The sequence below is a fragment of the Polyodon spathula genome, unplaced genomic scaffold (genome assembly GCF_017654505.1).
Source record: "Polyodon spathula isolate WHYD16114869_AA unplaced genomic scaffold, ASM1765450v1 scaffolds_764, whole genome shotgun sequence".
NCBI lineage: Eukaryota > Metazoa > Chordata > Actinopteri > Acipenseriformes > Polyodontidae > Polyodon > Polyodon spathula.
This window is the reverse complement of record NW_024472252.1, coordinates 711,194-734,394: the sequence shown is the minus strand read 5'-3', so window position 1 is coordinate 734,394 and position 23,201 is coordinate 711,194. Positions and strand designations below refer to the sequence as shown.

Below are 23,201 nucleotides of genomic sequence, written 5' to 3'. Positions count from 1 at the left end.
AAATGGCTAGCAAGAAACCTCATATGTGTGGAAGAGCTTTGTCATTGTGCGAAGGCTCTTGAAAGAAGAACTGCAGGTTTTCTGGATACTAAAAAGCTGTGGTCTGTGAACCAATGTGGGTTTTTAGAGTTGGAACGGAAACTGACGCCATTGCGGCTCCAGGATAAGATTCACCACTGTGTAGTAAACCACAGAGCAGCGGGAGTCAACATGGCATACACAGTGATGCAGTTTCCTGGTGTGCGCTGTCTGCAATCATCCTTGACCGAGCGAGTTCTGCAACAGAGTGGATTGGAGCGGTCACGACATGCATCAGCCACCAGATGGCGCTCAACACAAGGGCTCTCCGCATCATGACAAGGTCAGTGTGTCCTGAGAATGCCACCAGCTACTGGTTTGCCGGTAACCAGACCTAGCTGGGAATTTTGGGACCCACGACTACTGTTGATTGCACGATAAGGGGAATCTCCTGTGCCATGCACTTTAACTGGGGATCCCACATCCAGCTATCCTGCAATTACACGACACAGTGCATACTGGAAAAATGGGTCCCATTGACAGCACAGCGACAGCAGCTTGTTGCCGAGCAAAATGAGCAAAAATAGTTGATGTGAGCTTTAGATTATAATTACCAGAGTTTACACACAGACACCGGCCATCTCTGATAACCCATAGGAACAGCCATTCAAATTCCCATACCGATTGATGTGGCTTGGTCATGTTCAATAGCACCCACACGGGGGCGCTGTAGCGGTGTAACTACAAACCTGTTCCAGCTGAACCATCGAACTTCAGAACGAATGATGCGGTCGCCATGGTGACCTTTAAGCGAATCCTTCTTGCGTTCTACACGCCCAGTTGCTTTTACGTCACGATACCTTGGAACATAGGGGCGTGGCCGCCGTGGTTAAACCACGCCCACACTGTCTGATCAGGAAGTAATTTGAGAAAAAAGGGAGAACCGTAGAGAGAAAGAGAGAGAGAGAGAGAGAGAGAGAGAGAGAGATCTGCTGGGATTTTATAAAGCTATATTTATAGAGCGCAAATAGAGGCTGTCTTCAATAAACATGCTGATCAAGGAGTTGTAAGTATGTGCATGATGCAGTGAACGCTGTGATATTACATTCCTATTGCAATATGATTGCTGTCATATAAACTCGACTCTCGTTCTGTGCTGTTAATGCTCGCTGTTTACTGTCAAGCCAAAAATAAAACAACGTTATCAATATTAATAGAAATATTCCGTACGAATAACCGAGAATCACACTGCATCGCGGTGCCCTTGCGCCTGGCATGATGACAGTGCGTGCCCAGCGGCTACAGGGAATGTGTGTATATATATATACACGAGATATGATTATGAAATATAATGAATTAAATCTGCTTGTGACATGCAAATCCGTTAATGATTTTATTTGAATTTTTTCAATTAAAACTCAAATTCCAATTAAAAAGCCAATATATATATATATATATATATATATATATATATATATATATATATATATATATATATATATAATAATAATAATAATAATAATAATAATAATGAATAATTAAACACCAGTACTGCTCGGAAGGCTGTTGTTTTTTTGTTTTTTTATTATTAATTCATTGATTTGTTTTTCCTAGCGTTGCATTTCAAAGAGTGTTCCTCGCACTGAGTGAGTTCTCGACGACACGGTGTCAGATGCGGACTGGTACTCTAATAATACATACTGCAGCGCAACCAGCGAGAAAGGCGCTGGAAACGAATACTGCTTGTTGTTTTGGGTTTCTCTCTCTCTCTGTCTGTCTGTCTGTCTGTCTGTCTCTCTCTCGTTTTAAGGTTACAGAAACCTCAAAGTGGAGAGACGCCGCGCTGATATTTCATTGTCGGTCATTTCATATGAATGCCTGCGTCATAATGAGCAGGTTTCATTGAAAGAACGCTGTGTGGGGTTAAACATTCTGGACATGACGTTCTGTATATGACGTCCGATTGTGACGTTATCGTTCGCGTGTTATGTACTCATCGGGGGCGGGGCGCTTTCAAGTTGATCTTGAGAATCATGTGAAACATGATAATAGATGAGCTGCAACGAGACACCGCGCTCACTATAAATACTTGATGCGTGTGACCGTTTCGAAATGCAGTCTGTCAGGGTGTAATATTGTATAGCCATGCAGTGTTTGAAAATGTTGCGAAGACTGGAACTAAAAAAAAACCAAAAAAAAACTGGCCGATTAAAATAAATAAATAAATCATTCTCTGGAATGATATGAACGCGGTTTTATGTTTGTTTGTTTGTCATACCCTTTATTATTAGGAGATGTGAAATAATGTATATATAAATATAAATAAATACACTCGCTTTCCAAACTACAAAAGAGCTTTTACATCTTAAACTGACCTGAAAGCAAGAAGGGTTATTATTATTATTATTATTATTATTATTATTATTATTATTATTATTATTATTAGCGGTAGCTATTCTGAGAATTTAAACTTGATACAATAGAGAAACATTTCAAACACCCCCAAGAGAGAAAAAAAAAGGGTAAAAATAGATAAAATAAGAGAGTGGGTGGGGAACACCAGGTGGGGGGGGGACACAGACGTTGCTCCCCCCCCCCCCCCCCCCCCCCCCCCCCCCCCCCCCCCCCCCCCCCCCCCCCCCCCCCCCCCCCCCCCCCCCCCCCCCCCCCCCCCCCCCCCCCCCCCCCCCCCCCCCCCCCCCCCCCCACCCCCCCCCCCCCCCCCCCCGAACACAATGTCTCAACCTGCCTAATATACATTGAAATCAAATGAAATCTATTGAACTCCTCTCTCTCTCTCTCTCTCTCTCTCTCTCTCTCTCTCTCTCTCTCTCTCTCTCTCTCTCTCTCTCTCTCTCTCTCTCATTGTACTAAGGTGTTTTTCAGGGAATGTTTTGGCCTCAGTTTTTCTTTGCCTGTGTGTTTGTTTGTGCTGAGGTATTACAGTCCACTCACAACTCTATTTCCTGAGGCAATCGCGTTTGTAATTCAAAAAAATAAAAAGTCCTTTTTGAGGACGTTACTCAGTCTGCGAATTGGGTTTCCCTCGGAAAACAAACAGTTTGGAGAAATTGCGTGTTCCTAAACTGTGGCTGTAAATGTGGGCAGAATGGCTTTTTAAATCCGCTGTTTATAGGATCGTCCAGGGTAAGGGTGATCCCGTACTGCGGATTTACTAAGAGGAGTCTGGGTAGCTGAAAAGCAAGACAAGGCAAGGCACCCCTCTCCCAATCAGAATGTGTAATCCTGGTAGTGGCAGTGTTTCTGATCAGGGGTTATAGTGCAGAAACTGATGCCATTATGGCTGTGCCAGTGAGTCAGCACTGTGTAAGGAACTGTAGAAGATGTGGGCCGTGGGGAACGCAGGGGTGCAGCCCCCTGCTGAGGTATCTCTTCCAGGCCAGGGAGAAGTGGCAGGAGGGCCGCAGGCATTCAAGGACAAGCTGAGCGAGGTAGAGTTTCACAGAGAACTGAGAAAGAGAGGGGGAGAGGGAGAGAGCAGAAGAACGGTTGATTGCACGCTTTGCCGTTTTCGTGCATTAATCTGCAGATTCAATTACTGTAAAGCACTTTACCATTATTTTAGGGGTTTTTTGACGCATTGCACTGTTGTATTGCAGTGAACAGTGCAGGTGAAACGACTGACAGTCGATTCATGTCGTGTGTCAGAGTCAGGCACAAGTTATTTTGTTGCTGTAGTTTGGATGTGGGTGCAGTCTATGGAGTTCGTTTGATGCCTCTTCGGTTTTTTAATTAATTGTTTTTTTTTTAGAGGTTTTTAAAACAGGTTGTGTGAACTCTGTGGAGGTCAAGAAGCTACCCTTCCAAAACTTTGAAAAAAATGCATTATAAAATAGATATGTGCCAGTCTGCAGAGTCCTGCTGCACGAGGGCAGCGATCGATTGCATTGCCAGCCAGTCTGCCCTCTCTGCATGGTCCCCACCTCTCTGGTCTGGGTGCTTGTCTGGTGTTTCGCTTCATTTCACTTTCTCCCCCAAACCCCCAAACCAACTGACAGTAAAGAGCTGTGCCTGGCTCTCCTCCTACAGCTACAATCTCATTTGGTTCCCGCTCTTATCAGTCAGGTGCAAGTCTGATAGCTAGTCTAGAAGTAATTGCTTTGGTCACAAAGGGAAAACAAGTTTGATGGTCTCTGCTTATGCATAGAGACTTAACTTCTCCCTCCCTCACCCGCTAAGAGAAAGTGTGCTCCCTCCAGTCCAGGGCTGGCCTGACGCTGTATGGGAGCCACTGCCTGTACTGTCTCCGCTATGCAATTAAGTCTTTTGTCTCCAGTGGTGACAATCACAAACATTAATGGAAAATAAAAAGAAAAAAGCCGCTCTAGTGGTGTGTGGTACTGAGGGATCCAGGATTAAATGTGAGGGCTGCAGTGAAGCAGTGCTGGCAGAGGAGCTCTAATGAGGGTCATATTACAGCAAAAACTGTATTGATAAAATATTTAGATCTGCTAATAAAGGATGGATTAGGTATAAATTTCTTTGAAGCAGCATGCAGTGTCTTTCAGGCTTTCAAAAGGCAATTCCTGTTGCTTATTAAACCTCAACAGGATATTGGATTCCAAAGGGTGGCGTGTTCTAGATGTTAACGGCTTCACAAATATTTGCCCCCTTTTTTTTTTTTTTTTTTTTTTTTTGCAAATTGATTTTCTCTATTATTAGATCTGTAACTGCTGTAAAACATGATCTGTACATTATAATAATAATAATAATAATAATAATAATAATAATAATAATAATAATACTTTTGCAATGCATATTTATAACATTGAAAAAAAAAGAAAGTTTCACAACCTTATTGTAAAATATATATGTTTTCAGGAGCTAGCTTAGACCAAACTACAAAACGTAGCAGTGCTCCATGGCAACAGTCTGAATGCATGGCGATGCCAGTGCTGTGTTTGAGATTGTGTAATATGATGCAGTGTGATGGGGTGTAAGCTTGAGGCGATAATGTAGTTCCTTGTAGAAATTGGATGACTCGTGATCAAGGAGTGACAGTGCTGGTGTACCCATCTGCTCAAAACCATAAAAAAATTCGAGTGACAGAACAGCTATTTTAGGGAACTCAGTTCTTCCTATAGCAATTTGCACGCCTCCTTTGAGTTTTCTGTGTGTCTTAGTTCAGCAACAGCTGGCTGATACAAATGCTAGCAAGATCAATATTGTTTCAGCCAGCAGTTTAATTCTCTAACCAAACGTGACCCTGGTAAGGATCGATTAGCTGATTAGATTGACGGAGTGATCGATCGATTGTTGCGTCCGTCCCAGTAGCCCTTTCAGGCTTCCACGCAGCGAGCGGTTTGCTCTTCCTTGTGCTGGCTGGTGAACGGTTCCAGATTGCACTCAGCGTCTCTGGATTCTCTGCGGAGCTCTCTCAAGTGTGAGGCTGTGCTGTTGCCGTGCTGGAGTCACCGAGGCTCCTTTTATTTGAATTGCATCCTGGGTCAGCGTGACTCCGGCTGCCTGCTTTGTGGGTGCAGGGATGATGAGAAGGGCTGGAGGCTAGAGCGCTGACAGGGGTGAAGGGGTCAGGTGACACAGGACCAGGGCCAGCTCACCGGTTCCATTGTCGAGTTCGCCCAGTCGTGGACGCAGGCGTTGTGCCATCCTGAAAGATATAAAACAGAGAGGCACCTATTCAGGGTAATAACAGGAAGCAAATTAGACAAGCCTTTGTATTAGTGTCATGAGACAAGCTGCAGCAATCCTTCTACAGGTCAGTGTCAGTCCCAGTGTCCCAGAACACAGATCTGAAAGGCAGGGGTAGCGTGGTGATAGCAGAGGGTAAGACGCTCCATGCATTATTATTATTTAGGGGCGTTGTTGAAAGGATCAGGTGGCAGGAGTTTGAGCAATCTGGCTCCTGTTGAATCTGCTCTGATCAATCTGAGTCTAGAGGGTTACTATTAGGGAGTGTTTATGCAGTGATAAGCAAGGAACAATTTATTTAACAGGGGTCTTAAACAATATGCCTTGTTGTTTGTTTCCGGAGGTATTGCACTGTCAGCAAGTGTTGTTCAATACCAGATCTGTTGTGTAATGATAATGTAGCCTTTGAGGTCTGTTCTGACCTCTCTCCACCCTTCTGCGTTATTCTCTGTATTGCTTCGGCCGCCAGTGTAACAATCTGCAGGTTATTATATTAGAATGCTTGGATCCCATGGACAGAGCTGTGGGACAGGGGGTAGCGAGGGATCCAGAACTGTGTACAGACCAGGCTGAGCTGCATACAGCCTGTTGTCCCCCTGAGTGTCCTGTACCGGTGCGGACGCAGGACAGGCTGCCTCGCTCCCCTGCTCTCCACAGCAGGGGCCTGCGAGGGATGCCGTCAGTAGATTAAAGGGATGCTCTGTGTGTCGTCTTTAATTTCACTTGTGTTTCATTTTTTTGGGTTACGTGTGTTCTGTGTGACCATTGCTGTTTTTTAAAGAGACACCTCGTTTCCTCGTGGGTCTGCCCTGGTAGTTGCTGTCTCGGACCCAGGCTGCAGTCAGGTGTTCCCGGAGCCTGTGGATCACAGAGCTTCTCACATTGTCCTTTCCTTTCTCTTCCAGCCGAGTGATCCTGCCGATTTCCGTGGAGGAGGTAAGCAGGGCTGTCATTCTGTTTCCGAGTGGGGGGGTTGTGTTTGTTGTGTGTGTGTGTGTGTGTGTGAGCGAGTGCGTGTGCGACCCAGAGAGGTAGCCGAGCTGCCCCTATCAGCTGACACAGCCCCTTCGAGTCTCAGCGCTGTGGACTGGACTCAGACACACTTCAGTTTAAGGATCCATTTATAAATCCTCTATAAATGTGAGAGATTGGCACAGTTATTAACAAGGGATAACAGTTCGTAACAATGGCATTCTAACGACACAGCATGCATTGCTGTGTTCTAAAGTTATTCTAAAGCTTCTTATCAATGCCTTACCTTAGGGTTTAATTGTAATCGTGGCTCCAGGTATAAAAGTCCTCCTAGTTGTAGTGGCTCAGTAATTCCAATTTTATAACGCATGTATGTGCGCGTTATTGATAGTCTATAAAAGATCCTTAAGCTAAAAGGAATTCCATGTTTTCCGAGAGGTTTAAGCCATTCCGTGCTTCCCTGCGAATCTGGTGGAAACTCCACAAGGGCTGCATTGTGTTCCCGAGCCCCGATAAGCTCAGTCACTCGTTAAGAGGATACTGCGCAGGGCTGCCTGAGCTTTAGATTAAACCAGCTTCAGTGCTGAATAGACCCTGCTTTCTTCAGCGCTAGCCCGGGAGAGGTGTCTGTATACCTCTGAGCTATTTACTGCAATTAGCACAAGGAGAAACACAACCTCTCCAGTCACACAGACCAGGAAAAAACCAACCAGGAGTTTTAATTGAAGCTGTTCCTTATTCGTTTAACGTTTACTTGGTGTTTTTTTTTCAGGATTGTGCTGATTCAGGATTGCGCTGATTATAATTTGGAGTAAATAACTTCGCGCATCCCAGGGTTACAAATAACCTGTTTCTGAGAGTCAGTGCTGAGGTTTCACAAGAGGTACAGCAATCGCTCTGTGAAGCATCGGGAAGCGTGCTTAAAGGGAAATTGCTTCAAATGCAATCTAATATTATTATTATTATTATTATTATTATTATTATTATTATTATTATTATTATTATTATTATTATTATCACGTTACTTTTCTCGTTTTTCATTGCATTATAAATTCAGGTTTAGTTTGCCCTTCAAAAAATTGTAAAGTGCCAGGAAAAAAAAAAAATTCTGCATTGAACAAATCATTAAAACACCCCCCCCCCCTTTCGACAGTTTGCTTTTACAGACAACACTACAGAAAAGAGGCTTCATTTTAGAAAATGAAATATGTCACAGGGTTGTGCTTTGCATAAAACACAAAGTCAGTTAGTAATTCATTTGAAATCCTTGAAATCAGCAATTCACAGCGATACCCTATCTGTTAAAGTAGTGAACGAGGCTGTCTCTTTAAGAGCTCGATTTAACCCACAAAGTGCCGTTGTCCTTGCTGGAGGATAATGTTTTTGGATCATTTATAATCTACCTGTTATTTGAACTTTCTGTTTATGATATGATGTCTTACTCCAGTTTTGGTAACAGTCATATTTCCATGTTTGTATGGCAGCAGGTTTCAGGTAAGGTGTGACCCACACAAGCAGGTTTGGACAGGGAGGAGAACGCTTTTATCACCTGGGTGTTGTTCTGTTTGTACAGTAGCTCTGTGTGCAACCAGGTAACATTGAGACGGACCTGCTACTGCAAGCCAGCTGTGCCAGCTGTATGACGTGATCTCTATACCGTGTCCATTTCAGCCTTTCAGTGTGATGCCTGCCCTAGCACCGTTGCAGAATCTCATCAAAATGTGTTATCCCACCCAGTCAATCTGCATGGGTAATATACGGGTCGCTTTGGAGAGAAGGCTGTCTGGCCCGTGCCTCTTTATCAGTGATCAAATGCTTGTCAAAGTGAAACGCCGTCCCCCAGCAAGCTGTAAAGTCTGGCTTTGTAATATGGGTAATAGAACTTTGCATTAGTAATAAAGCATCACTAATGTATCTATAAATGTGTTACGAATGATATTAGACTGTTGTCGATCATTATAACCTGTAGGCTAGCTGTTCAGCGTTGTATGCATTTGAGGTTCCACTAAAGCTTTTGTAGTGAACTGTCATTTCTTGTTGATAATCGAGGGAAAGCGCGAGTAACGCATTTTTATAGCTGTTTTGGGAATGGATCATTGAACTAAAGAGCGTGATATTTCAAAGGTATTGGGATGTTGTTTGTCTTGCTGTTGCTGCATATGGGGTTGAAACAATGGATCAATAGATGGAAACAGCACTCACAGGTAATAATGACGGCAGTGCAGGGCTTAGCTAAATACCTTTCGGTTTGTCACTCTACACTGTGACCCTGTGCACTTAGGACTGTCTGCTGCACCCTGCATCATAAAAGCAAGTTGTTTGGTATCAATTCTCTTTCTGTGAATGACTGAAACGACCCATCAATAAAATCCAATGGCATGCATTATTAACCCCTTCCTAGCCTAATGAGAGTGTCTGTTTAGCGTCCAGCCTGATCTGTCTGTTTATGAGAGAGTTCCAGAGAGTTGGGGCCGTGAAGCTGAAAGAGCGCTCTCCCGGTGTGATGCGCTTTTGCTTGGGTGTAACACGCAGGTCTGAGTCAGAGGACTTCAGCTTACACACAGGGACACAGCGGCTCAGCAGACCTGAGCAAATGTGCTTTCTTCTAAGCTGTAGGACTCTAAGGTAGATGGTGGCTCTAAATTTGTAAATAGCAGCATTGTTTTATGCAATGAACAATGTACTTTTGCTAATTTTTTTTTGAACGGAGCTAAATTATTAGTTGCTTTGCACAGCTGAACTAGCCAGCATGATGTGACTTGTAATTGAAGTACACAGTAAAGGGAGCAGTGATTTGGTATTTTTAGGAAGATACACACGGGGGCTAAGAAGGGTTGATGAGAAAGACTGTGCACTTTGGGAAGGCATGGGATATATAGGGTTGATGAGAAAGACTGTGCACTTTGAGAAGGCATGGGATATATAGGGTTGATGAGAAAGACTGCTCTTTGAGAAGGCATGGGATATATACTGTTGATGAGAAAGACTGTGCACTTTGAGAAGGCGTGGGATACATAGGGTTGGGATTGACAGCTATCTCGTGATGAGTGGATCATCATCAATGCCATTTCAGGCAGTCAGCTAAATAATGAATTATAGGTTCAGCTAGCACTGAGTCACTGTTTAACTTCATTGAACCTGTTTCACTGGTTTGCTGCCGTCAGCTGTCCTGAGTGCCCTTTCAACAACTCCACTTGTCAAATAACAAAGACTCGGATTAGAATTCCCTTCTAAGAGAACCACTGACATTCTAAATACTAGCAACAGTAATCAAAGGTTAACATTATCACTTTAAAAGGGGAATTATTTTAGCCTCCCCCCCCCCCCCCCCCCCCTCTCTCTCTCTCTCTCTCTCTCTCTCTCTCTCTCCCCCTCCTGTCCACAGATTTCTTTGCATGTCGGATGTAAGGTTCCTCGGCTGACAGATAGCCTAAGAATAAAGCCACAGCTTCCTGCTTTATCTGCCGTGGATTGCAATCTACAGTTTTTCCCCTGAAGGTTAAAAATGCAACAGTGTAGCAGACCAAGAGAGGGTGAGGAAAGGGGGAGGGGAGAGAATAGAAGAGGGGGGAACATAGAAAGAGAGAAAGAAGTCGACAGGGTCTCGTGTAATATCTGAATGTCTGTGACAGCACAGGGGCTCCCCAAGGACTCGGGACAGCAGGGTAGAATCAGATCTCTTTATCTCTGTGCACCTTTTTCATTTAGGTGTTGTTCCCTGTCACTTGTGCTTCAAGTCAGTCCCTTTCGCTCCTCCACACCTCCCCTCTCTCTCTCTCTCTCTCTCTCTCTCTCTCTCTCTCTCTCTCTCTCTCTCTCTCTGTCTTTCTCCTTACACTCAATGCCCTCCAAATGTCCTAGCACACCAACAGCTCATCAATATGAGTCAGATTACTGCACCACCTTATCCAGGCTCTGGTGCTGCTTTTCAAACCAGAACACTTGAACCTGTCCCCTTCACTGTATGCTATTGAATATATAGCATCCTAGCTCTAGCGTGCTTCCTAAAATACATGGATTTGGAGTCAATGCAGAACACAAGAAAAGACCTCGAGCTGAGGATTCCAGTCTGCACCTTGCTGTAGCATTCAGCTCAAGCCTAAGCAAAGCATTGTGGGAGTTGTAGTTCCATCCCAGCAGCCTGTTCTAATAGAGTTACGTTTCCTTTTGCTACTACAGAGGCCTTTAGTTTCCTAGCAATGGGACTGCATTGGATTGAGGTCCCACAGTCACTCGATTGCTCTCAGATTCATTGGGGATGCTGTAGGATGTTTCTACACCTGGATTTCAGATTCTATTCCTCATGCTTGGGGTCAATGTGTGAATTTCATGGGCAGTTATTAGAATTAATAATTCAACTGCATAGCGACTGGAAATGAGCAAATGTTGGGATCCTTGCACGAAACAGGTGGATCCTAAAATAAAATAATGGTACGCTCCAGGGCAGATGTGATCTATGCAGATTCTGGTGGGACTGTACTGTAAACGGGGGGACTGATTCAATGTTAATCCATGTACTGTATGTAACCTGAGCCGTGGACCTGACATGGCTCTCTGTGTGGGTGCACGAGTGCTTACATGAGTGAAACTATGTGTGCTTGTTAACGGTACGGGGTCCCTACAAGGCAGGTGAAACCTACCTTATGAGAAAGCCCTGGTCCTCATAGTGTTAAAATACCGGTGTACCATTGGAACTCTCTTTCAATGCAGCCTGTGCCTGTTTCACTGTCTCGCTGTGCCTCTCTCCGGTCCCCATGTCTGTGACACAGGGATTGTGCTGCTCTGGGGTGGAACACAATGGCTCTTTCTTTACTAATCTGCTGTCAGGCGGACATTCCTGGAAACCTGGGCTGAGACAGTGCAAACACAGTGACACACGCTCTCTCATTCAGATCATTGCTGAGCTGATATAAATCACACACACACACACACACACACACACACACACACACACACTCAATCACGCTCTCAGAATCGGGATGATCAGTTTTACGGCCGGCCCGCGCTCACAAAACCTTTCCCTGATCCCGCCAGCGCAGTCGGGGAGCGAGGTTACAGTGGTTCCTCCTCACAGCTCTCCAGGGCCAGAATAGTCCCGCTAAATAGACCAAAGCCAGCAAAACAGTCTAATCCAGCAAACCGCTTTAAAGCCTGTCCGAGTTAGAATCATCCCACACGCACGCACAGCTGTGTGTAAAGGTGCGTTGTGTCTGCAGATGTCTGTGTTCGTTGCATTCAATGTCTCGCCTTGATGCAAAAAAAGTATAGGCGCTGCAGTGTGTGTGTTTTTTGGTCAGGGTGCTTTTCCAGCCTTTCTCATCCCAATTGCTCTCCAGAGACTGCAGTGCCGTCTGTGTCTCTGATCCACAGAGGAGGTACAGTGCTGGCAGCTCCCAGGACCAGATCCCCCCGCAGAGTTAACAGGCATGCCTGTACTATCCATCCCCAGCCACAGCCGTCAATTCAAAATGATCAGTGTGATGGAGAAAGGTGTACAGAATAGTATAGAATGAGACACGGCAGTCAAGATATCTGATTTCCAGGCGGAACTTGTGATCTGTTGTAAAGTTTTCTGCGCTGGTTTGCTGGAGCTGGTTTCTGTAACGACTGTAGCAGCAGAAGGAACGCTCCTGTGCCCCGAGGGCAGTCAGACACATGCGATCCCATGAAGTGTGTGACGCTGTGCTGTTTCAGAGACTCTCAATCCTGCTGTAGGTAGGACTGGGTCTGTCTTCTAAACAGTGCAGTGCTAAGGGTGTGTGGGTTTGCAGATCAGTCTTCAACTGCTACTGTACAGAGTGGGGATATTAGGGTGCAGTCATGGCTGTGTATCCAGGATTGATTTGTATGTTATTCCAGTTCCCCGCAGAGGAAAGTAAATAAAATGACCCTTTATAAGTAAGGGGGCCTGTGGCACGGGGGCTTTTTGTCCTGCCTGGCCCTTCCTTTGTACTCCTTATCATAAAGCCAATGCATGATTCAGCTGCCACAGCCCATATTCAAGTTTACCATAACTACAGGCAACAGAGTACAAGCAATAGAACAGATCTGTTTTGTTTGCCATGGCATCCAGTCGGCTTGTCTTGAAAGGGGCTTCTGAAATGTGTGGTGTTGTGTTCTGCGCTCCATTGTAAAGTTCTCTAGCTGCGCCTCGGTAAACCCCCAGTTAATACTACAGTAAGTGATGAGATGGCAGCCTAGCTTTATGATCGCAGTGGTAGAACAGAAGTGTAGATGTCCCTGGCCGGTTGCATTGGGAAGCAGTTCTGCATCTTGTATAAAGCCGGCAAGCTCTGCAGAATATTAACACGCACGAGTCACCCGCTCTCTCACGTGCCGTCATGACATCACAGGTGAGCCTGCCAGTCACCCCAGGCCGCGGGCATCTCACAAACCAGAGCACGAGATGCCCTTGCTGCATGAGCTTTCTGCGTTTCTTGCTGACTGAGCAGCGCCTGCCAACAGAGTCCAGAGCGAGTCCTACAAGTTTATCTGGCAAGAACTTAGCGTGCTGTAACAGGACAAGAGAGTGAGTGTGGTGTAACTGGAGTGGGAGGCGAGCACAGATTGTGTTTACGTTGGAAACACACGCTGCAGTACAATCCAGCCCTTTCATCACATGGAATGATGTGTGTGTGTGATGTGGGTTTACGCCGGGAGAGCAATAAGACTCCCATTGCATGGCAGTTTGAGCCATTCCTGGTTTTACTGTGAGTTTAGTAAGACACACCTCAGCTTGTTACCTACACACTGGGACTAATCAAGCTTGTAGTAAAACCTGGAATGGGTGAAACTGCTATGCAATGGGAGTCTTCTTCCCATCCCTGTGTGTGTGTGTGTGTGTGTGTGTGTGTGTGTGTGTGTGTGTGTGTGTGTGTGTGGACTGTAGTAACAGATCACATGTTGTGTCTCATTCTGCTGAAGGGGAATGTGCTGAATATGTCACATATTACAGTTAACTAGTAACTACTGTACAATGGTTCATTTAAGAAACACAAAGATATCAATGCAAAAGATGTTAAACATTGTACTATAATGTATAATGTAATGTAATGGGATTATAATGAAATGGAATGTAATATAATAGAATTCTAATGGATTGGAATGTAAAATATAGTTTTGAAAAAGGTAAATAAGTGGTTGGTAATATTTGGCTGGAATTCATAACCCTGTCAACTCCAAAGTCGTTATGAAGAGAAATACACACCAGCTCATGTCACAGAACTAGAAATAAGATACTTTTGATTACCTGGAATTGTGTGTTTCTCTCCTTCCAGGGAGATGCAGGCCAGGGTCACATGAGAATAAACGATTTCCCCTGCCACGCGTGCTTTACCACAGCCGCTGTGTAATAAAGGGTAACTGCCCTCTCCGTGCGCAGTGCCCTGCCAGCGAGTTTACTGGCCCCTCACCTGCGTTTCCTCTTTGTATCCCTGCAGTACCAGGTGGGCCAGCTGTACTCCGTGGCCGAGGCGAGTAAAAACGAGACGGGGGGCGGAGAGGGAGTGGAGGTGCTGAAGAACGAGCCCTATGAGAATAATGGGGAGAAAGGACAGTACACACACAAGATCTACCATCTGCAGAGGTGAGGCACTGTCAGCAGTCTGAGCTGGGACTAGACCTGGGGTTCGCTGGAGCTCATACAGCCCTGGAAACTGCTGTACCACCGTCAACAGAAAGGGTTACATCAGCTGATTGCTTTTTGTGCCAAATGAGTTCCAGAATAGTCTCCCTGCACTAAAACCGTTGTGTTCAAACCTGAAGTAGTGTGTCAAGGTGCCTGCCCCAGCTTGAACTCTCTCGTCTCTGTTCACAGCAAAGTCCCGGCGACCGTGCGAATGCTGGCTCCAGCGGGGGCGCTAAATATCCACGAGAAGGCCTGGAATGCATACCCCTACTGCAGGACCAGTGAGTGTTACTGGGGAAATCACAAGCGGCGCCCACCATGACCTGCTGTGCTTTCTGGCTTCCGCATTTCCATCTAAGCAAAACCTGGCAGACTGTCCTGCTGGAAACACTGGTAGCATGGGCACCCCATTGTCGCGCCCCATTAGTGACTATTGGTGCATAGTTCAACCCCTAGTGTCTGTAGAAAAGCATCTGCCCATGTCCAGTTGGTTTTAAGAGATGCATTTTAATTTTTGACTAACAGAATAAATAGGTATTGAAAGGTAAGGAAGTATTTAATGAAGTGTTACAGAGCATTGAGACAGGGAAACGACTGCCAGAAACCTCCCAGACACCAGTGTGGACAGCTCCTTTCAAGCTGAGTATTGTTTGCTGGCTGCCTGTGTGTGTGTGTGTGTGTGTGTGTGCCTGTCAGCCCCTGCTCTTTGAAGCCTCTGTGCAGAACTCTGCAGGTGACAGTAGCTCAGCCCCAGCAGAGCAGCTCCCTGGACGGGCACCCTGTCCACGGGGCTGGGCTGCTTTGCTTCTGCACTCTGGTCACTACGAGGGGGCTGTGCTCACTCCTGCAGCGCCACAGTGTCACAGTATCCCTGTCACCCGGCTCTGATGAATAATTGAGATGCTTTTCCAGTTCAGTTGCACAGAAGAGCCGCTGTGCTCTGATGTTCGGAGGGCACAGTTCGTTCTCATTGTCCATCTCAGGGCTTCACCGCACTGTTAGTGCACTGCAGGGTTAGGGGTCATGGCAGAGCTCTCCAAGCCTTTTGGTTAACAGCCATGACCAGCGAGTTCTTAAAGGGCCATACACAATATATACAAGACAGAAACAGCAGAGCTCCTCAAACAAGGAGAATCAGGACACAGCAACGTCTTCCAGTTATTTTGCCATTATCTTCATTATATATCACTATCCCTTTCTGCTGTTAATAAGAAAGCTCTTTATTGGCTTGTTGGCGCTGTTGCAGAATGGTGTGTGTTTTCTGGGGAAGCCTGTAAGATCTGGTTCCCAGTATCTGAAGGTGTGCTGGAAACGTGCTTTAGGGATCTGACAGCTGCAATCAGGTGTAATCCTCGTTGACAGTGTGATTGAAAGCCTAACGCACTCTCATCTCTTGTGTCTCTTCTTTTTCATGTGGCTCTTATTTGCGGGGCAGTTATCACGGTAAGTAAAAGCACACCGCTTTCCTGCCTTTCCAGTCAGCCCTGCACTGCACATTGAGGTTTGCTCCAATTCTGTTCACTTTTAGCTGAGAAAAAGCCAGCTAGGGAAATATACACCCGTGCAATAAACCTTCGCAAATGTGGAGCGGCTTTTAGTTTCCAACCATTACTAATCAATAGACATTTTATTTCGTGGCTTCATTTCCCTTTGTTAATATAGCAATCCAGTGCATGCACATCAAAGTTTCAATATGCAGAATTAGGACGAACCTTGCTGGAACTGTGCTTGAGCACTCCTGATCCGAACCACTCAGGTGTGGAAAGCTGTCTGCCTAGAAGCAGGCGTGGCTTCGTGCAGTCTGCTCCGCTGAGCTAGAAGAGAATGAAAAAGAGAAGTACAGTAACTCTACCCTGGAGGTGAAAGGAAAGAGGAGTCCTCTGTGGTCCAGTAGGCCAGTATCATTTACAGGAGCCCGTTTGCAATGCTGTCTGTCTCCCCCTGCTGGCTAACTCCTTGAACTGCATTTAGAGGTGTTAACTGGCCCTCCCAAGCCAAGCAAGATTTTGGGAAAATGATAAATGATAAACTGCATACAATAACCCTAACCCTAACCCGTCCAGCACAGCCATATGCAAGTTGTTCTCTGTATTGTTTCCCACAGAACGAATACATGAAGGATGACTTTCTGATTAAAATCGAAACCTGGCACAAACCAGACCTCGGAAAGCAGGAAAACGTGAGTGCCCCCCTTCAAAAAGTTTTCAGTTTTTTTGATTTATAGAAATAAGATCCACCGCCATCTAGTGGACATCTAATTTCAACACAGGTATCACGTTGCAATTCTGTTACCACACAGGAGAGCCCTTCATACATCCAATAGCAGCTCCTGAGCAAAACACACACAAAAAAAACAGCATTTCGGTCATTGCAGTGAGAAACTGCTCGGGGTGGGGGAGTTAAGAAAGTTTAAGAAGCTTCTTACTGTTAGAACTAGACCCTTGGTTGTCGCAGAGTCTGGTCCCTTTCTCTCGAGGATTGTAATTGATTAATCTCACAGTCCTAGCAGTTTATAATTGATTAATCTCACAGTCCTAGCAGTTTATAATTGATTAATCTCACAGCCCTCGCAGTGTTTCCTGATTGGTGCCCCACGGGCACGCAGTTCAGGGCGTGTTCGCTGGTGATCGCATTGTGTTTCTAACCTTGCCAGGTCTGTGTGTGTGTGTGCGTTGACAGGTCCACGGGCTGGACCCAGACACCTGGAAAAACGTGGAGGTGGTCTACATTGACATTGCAGATCGATCCCTGGTGCACCAGAGGGTGAGTCTCCCCATTGTGTGTGTGTGTAGATCTGTGTGTGAGCTTGTTCATACAAAGGAAACTGACAAAACCAACCTTGTGTTGACACAGACCATGTCCCTGTGATGTTGAAACAGGTATTTCATAGAGAAAGTATTTCCTTCGCCCCTGTAACGTTCATTATTGTACTGTTATTGTTCCTGCACTAGGAGTGGCTGCAGCACTTGTGTTTTCTGTTTTTGTAGGTTCTCTGAGTAAATAACTTTGCTTTTTCCGAACAGGATTACAAACCTGACGAAGACCCGTCAAAATTCAAGTCTGCGAAAACGGGCCGAGGTCCGCTGGGCCCTGATTGGAAGGTACCGACCGGTCACGTGACACGAGAGACCAATAGGATCCCAGTCTGCTCTGCAGTTTAAATACAAACAGATAACAAAAAAACAAAACAGTTTTAACAAGCCTGTGGGTTGCATTAAACTTGCGGTTCCCTACAATCAATAGACATTTACACTAAAAAAACAAACCCTTAGAGGCTGTTATTACATTCATCCACAGGTTCTGCCTACATGCCAATAATTCACCGTATAAGCCAAAAAAAAGCATACCTTCTTAACTGCTTGCAGCACAGAGAGGTTATCTATGGAACTGATATTTTCAGCACGCGTTTATGTAACAACATCCTGAATTTAGTTCCAAACTGCAGGTGGCGCTAAACCTTTTTTTATTTGGGACTGAGCTTCAGTTTTAACTGACAATTAAAATGGTAATGGTCTGCACAGCCCTTGGTAACGCTCCATCCGTCTGTCCCTCTGTCCGTGCAGAAAGAGCTCTCCCAGAAGACAGACTGCCCCCACATGTGCGCCTACAAACTGGTGACAATCAAGTTCAAGTGGTGGGGTCTCCAGAACAAAGTGGAGAACTTCATACAGAAGGTGAGGGGGGCGTGTTTGCTAGCCATGTAGCAGGGCTGTGCAGTCCCAGTCCTTCCACGCTGCTCTCTAATGAGTTGCTTCAGGGTCCTGATGGAGCTCATAATGGGGTCAATTAAACAATTTTAGAACAGGGCTGGAACAAAGACCAGGGGTGGAAGGGACAGCTTTGGACAGCCCCTGCTGTGCAATCTTAAAAAGAGTTGACAAAGTTAACACTAGCCAGTGCTTTAAGCACTACACAGTCCCCGGGACCAGAAGACACAGTTGGAAATAAATATATCGAAAGCATGGTAAAGCATAGGTAAGCATTGTGGCGCTTCCCTTTTGAAAATTAAAATCAAACATCAACCATCTTCTAGGAACCAGGGGTGGTGTTGGTGTTGTTTTCACAGCTATACAGAATCCAAAAGAACAGCCCCTGTCAGTGCTGAGTCTGTTAAACTAGCGTTGGACCTTACTGGGACATAGCTGTGCACAGGCTGTCACAGCTCTTCAAACAAAATTCTAGCTGAATTGGGAACTAATGGCAGCAACCTGTCGGGCAACTCTGTGAGCCAATAAAAAGTGAATAAAGGAGTGTCAGGCTGGTTGAATTGTGTGTGCGTGCGTGTGTCTGGGTATGGGCATCCTGCACCACAGCGCCCCCTGCATCTGGTAGATGTGATAGCACTGAATAGAAAGGCTTTCGGATACCTCCCACACCCAATCCAAACCTTCAGGGACAGAATGCATCTCTATGATGAAGGAGGTTAGCTCCCTGACTTCCTTGCAGGAAGAGCCAGTCACAGAGCCAGAGTACATCTAGAAATGCTGAAAGAATCTTGCATTCAGTGACAAACAGTTCAGCGTCTTTCAACGCAGGGCGTGAAGACGTTGAAAAAGAGTCGAAGCGTTTGTCATGGAATCGAAGTGTGGTCCCCCCTGCAAACCGGCTCTGCTCTCGTACACATGTCTGACTTGCGTCTGTCTGTCCGTCTGTTTCTCCAGCAAGAGAGACGTCTCTTCACGAATTTCCACCGGCAGCTTTTCTGCTGGATCGACAAGTGGGTCGAGCTGACCATGGAGGACATTCGCCGCATGGAAGACGAGACCAAGAAAGAGCTGGACGAGGTCAGTCGAAATCCCAAATAACCGCAGACCTGGCTGTGTGTGTTCACCAGCTTGAGATCGCAGGGGGAGCTGCGCCATCTGTAGCTGAGCTGCTTGGCCTTGTGATTTTCTGGACTGTGTCTGGACTGGAAGTGGCTCAAACTGCTGTACAATGGGATGTATTATTACCATCCATGAAAGTGCCCCAGCGCACCCCTGTGCTGTGTCCCTGTGTCAGCACGCTGTCAGCCGGTGTCACATGATCTTCTGTGTCTCCACAGATGAGAGTGAAGGATCCAGTAAAAGGAATGACTGCGACAGAAGACTGAGGCCAGGGGCTCTCTGCACTGTGAGTACGGGTTTTTTTTTCAGTAAACAAACCGTCATTGTCCTTTTGTGGTGTCCTTTTGAAGGAATACAAAGGAGTGTTATTTCCAGAGCTTCTAGAATAGCCTTCTAAAAGGTTACAATTGAAGTTCTGCCTTTTAAACCCGTAAAAGCGTCTGTAATGGCAGTCCTTAAAGCAGGTGTGTTTATAAACCCTGATGTGCTGTATGTAGTTCACTCCTACAGCAATCACAGTGTGACAATGCAAAGCATGCTCCGTTTCACAGGGACTTATCAAGCACCTCCACTTGGCGTTTTAGTTATTCACCTTCAGGAACTGTTGAAGACTGGCTGAATATTATTTTAACACAACCTGAATATTTGCCTGTTTGTAACAAAACTAGCAGGATCTAACTCAATATCTGGGGCCGCCTGGTGAAAACACAGCGTTGAAGTGAAAGCAGTTGAATCTGGACCGTTGCGTTGTTTATTTTTAACAGTGGTCTACACAGATCTGTGTTGTCCTCCGGCACTATAGGTCTGGTGGCCTCGCTGTGGATCCACAGTGCGTAAAATGACAGATTGGCAGGAACACGTTTCAGAGGACGTGTGTTTCAGCCTCCGTTCCCCGAGTCGCCAGGGGGTTGCAGCGATGAAGCGGGATAAAAAAATAATAATTGGGCATTCCAAATTAGGGAGAAAACCAGGGTAAAAACCATTGGAGACGACTAAATAAATAAATAAATAAACAAACAATAAACAAGGGGTTCCCCACTCCAGTCCAGGTTTCTACGTTACTCTGTGCTACAACTGAAGGAGTGACTTGTGTTCGCTTTATCTAAATCATTTTATTAGATAGTCTTTTTTTTTCTAGGAAGGGATTTCATTATTTTAACCACTCCTCCTGGCTCATGAAGTCCTGCCGTCAGCCCAGCTCTCTGCCCTTTGTCTGTTTTAACAGTGGCTGGATACTTTGAAAGACGAGTCCACTCTAACCTCAAGCTCTTCCCCCTCATGACTGCCGCAACCCAATTTTAACCTCACTTCTTTTTTTTTTTTTTCAGATCTGTATAAAGACCTCATCCAGAACACCAGCGTTGTCGCCCTATCGATTTTTTTATTTTTCAAAACGGCACAACTTGTGGGTGACCTCTCTCTCTCTCTCTCTCCACAGTGTGGCAACAGTAATTTCAAAATCTACAACCCAACACACTGACTGCTCTATTGTGGGGACCAGATAGAGAGCGGCTTAAAAAAATATATAAGCACTGCATTTTAGCAATATATTATATATATATATATATATATATATATATATATATATATATATATATATATATATATATATATATATATAATATAACAATATTATGAGAGACGGATATATATATATATATATATTAGAGACAGATCTATATTGATTTTGATGTAATACTTGATGTTCAGTCGTACTCCTGTGTGTTATTAGGACCAGGCTGAGTTAGTTTTGATCGTATAGTGGACTGATTTTCAGTGTGTTTAGTTTTTTGTTCTGGCTCATTGTTGAAGAGTAATAGCGATGTCGTGACGTTGTGAGGTGTTTTTCTCGTTTCTTCTTCAGTGAGGGATACAGGGGTCAGTCGTGCTTCGGAGACCCTCGCGCGAGCGGCAGGGAAAAGCACCTGTGGTCCCGTTTCTGTCCAGCGGAGTAGTGACACGTCTTTTTATTGCAGTCCATGGCAGCACCCAGAGACACGCTATTCTGAAACCCATTGACTCTTTGAACAGAATCAGGTACAGCCTGGATGCATCGATATCCTGTGTGTATGCATGCCTATGTGTAGATACACATGCTTACACACATGTAGGTATGGGAGTAACATATTCCCAGCCTTCTGAAACGCAAAACAAATCTACATTTTCTGGGTTTGCAGTGGAAAGGACATTTACCGGATGTAGAGCAAAAACCAGTGAATAATCTGTTTTTAAACAAACATGCTGGAGAGTCTTAGACAGGAATAAAGTAGGCAGCTTGCAGAAGAGACGAGTTCTTGAAGAAAGAACCTTGTGTTGCTCTTGTGGGAATCATGACTCAACCCATCTCAAGCTAGTTTACACTGTGATCCGGATCCTATTGGTAGGGTATGCTGAAAGTCGACATTCCTTATGGAATTTGGCAGAATCGTATTTAAGGTTCTTATAAGATTATGGTTACAGCATTCGAGGTGTCCCAGTAATTCAGTGCTGTGGGATTGTTTCAGTCTAGCTGATAAAAGGTTTAGCTGTCTTGCAAATCGGTGATTATAACCAAGCAACTTGAGACGTTCTTCAAGGGTCACAATGAGGTTTTTTTTTTTTTAGCACTTGTGTATCCTTTAAGTTCTCCTCAGATCCTGTAAAGATCATGTGCAGATGCTCTTATGTGTTTGTAGAATGGAAGTACAGTGCTGCTCTTTGATCTGTGTGCGCTGAGTTTACTAGGTCTTTGGTGGGACCAGAGGAGCCAGGCTTAGGAAGGATGAAGGGGCGTAGTGTAGTTTATAAAAATGATTTTCCTGATGATTACCCCCTTACCCTCGCCTGCCTTTTTTGCACCTGCTTTCCGTTCCAGGTACTCTGCGCTCCATTTAACATAAGGTGTGGGTGCTAGTCTTACATCTCATCAGAAGCACGCCAAAACGAATTCTGTGCAAAATGGGTTTGATTCCCCCGGATGGAAACAAGGCTCCCACTGCATAGCAGCCTGGTCCGTTGCTGGTTTCACCATGAGTTTAATCAGGCACCCCTGCGCTCGTTTAGCTGTACACCGTGGCTGGTCAAGCTCATAGTAAAACCTGGACTGGATGAAACCGCTACGCAACAGGAGTCTTCTTTCCATCCCTGTATCCAACTGATCTCTACACCGCCACTGACGTGTTTACAATGTGTGTTCCGAGATGAAATCAAACATCTGACATTCCCTTCGCGTCTGTCGTGCTTTTTCATCAGTGCTCCAGGGAGGTCCTGTTCAGTGCTTTGAAAGCATGGCAGTATTTGGATCAGAGATCGCGATCAGTCGTCTAGAACACAGCTTGTGTTCAATAGCACAAAGTGAACCGTTCTCGGGTCACACTGTCGATTTCTAAGGGTTTAAGTTTCTTAATCAAACGCATTCCTGTGTCTGTTTCTGTAATTATATGATCCATATTAAAAAAAAAAAACAAAGTATATGTACTGTATATAATATTAGATATAAACGAGACTGGCCTGTCAGAAATTCCCTTCCAATCCACTCTCCCAGCACTTCACTTAGTTGAGTGTGTAGAAACGTATTCAAATTTCTTGGCCAGAAGTTTCCAGTCCAGTTCTTTTTTTTTGTCAGGATGGTGTATGTGTGTATATATTTGCATATCATTTGTTCTGTTTGTTTACATTCTGTAAGACTCTAGAACCATTTGTTTACAGAATTCGTTACACAATTATTAATGTGTCCTCTATTTTGTTTTGTTTTTTTTCTTGATTCAGATCTGGCTCTTCTAGCACAGCAAAACCTAAAAGGAATATAAACCCTAATAATAATAATAATAATAATAATAATAATAATAATAATAATAATAATAATAATCATGCTAACTTGACAAGCCCAGCCACTCCTGGATCCAGTAACTGGGCTGTAAGGTGGAATGATTCAAGAGCAGCTCTGTGTTACACTGAACTGTGCAGAAGGGTTTTACTAGCATTTCCCCTCTTTTCTTTTAAATTGAGTTTGTGCCTTTTTTGTCATCTAATCTTCCAATACAGGAATATTGGAATAAAACAAATAAAACTCTACACTAGCAGTTTGGCGTGTTTATTTGGGCTAT

The 23,201-nt window shown here is 44.9% G+C and overlaps 1 protein-coding gene across 2 annotated transcripts; it reads left to right on the top strand.

Annotated features, from left to right (window-relative positions):
- Window positions 1-954: 954 nt before the first annotated feature.
- pitpnab (phosphatidylinositol transfer protein, alpha b) lies at window positions 955-20,686 on the top strand. Of its 2 annotated transcripts, XM_041241120.1 has the most exons (12): window positions 956-1,084; window positions 6,597-6,627; window positions 14,103-14,248; window positions 14,480-14,571; window positions 15,726-15,733; window positions 16,395-16,469; window positions 16,970-17,053; window positions 17,314-17,391; window positions 17,854-17,964; window positions 18,952-19,074; window positions 19,335-19,402; window positions 20,445-20,685. In XM_041241120.1, the coding sequence occupies exons 1-11, from the start codon at window positions 1,068-1,070 to the stop codon at window positions 19,380-19,382; spliced, it is 813 nt and encodes a 270-aa protein (XP_041097054.1). In that variant the 5' UTR covers window positions 956-1,067; the 3' UTR covers window positions 19,383-19,402; window positions 20,445-20,685. The 2 variants fall into 2 exon arrangements, with proteins under 2 accessions (XP_041097055.1, XP_041097054.1); XM_041241121.1 differs by lacking the exon at window positions 18,952-19,074 and having other exon boundaries at window positions 955-1,084; window positions 20,445-20,686.
- Window positions 20,687-23,201: the final 2,515 nt, after the last annotated feature.

Bases quoted from the DNA above. Each gene is read 5' to 3' on its own strand.
- pitpnab (XM_041241120.1), top strand. The intron at 16,470-16,969 runs GTGAGTGCCCCC...GTGCGTTGACAG, and splicing joins ACCTCGGAAAGCAGGAAAAC to GTCCACGGGCTGGACCCAGA. The intron at 17,054-17,313 runs GTGAGTCTCCCC...TTTTCCGAACAG, and splicing joins GATCCCTGGTGCACCAGAGG to GATTACAAACCTGACGAAGA.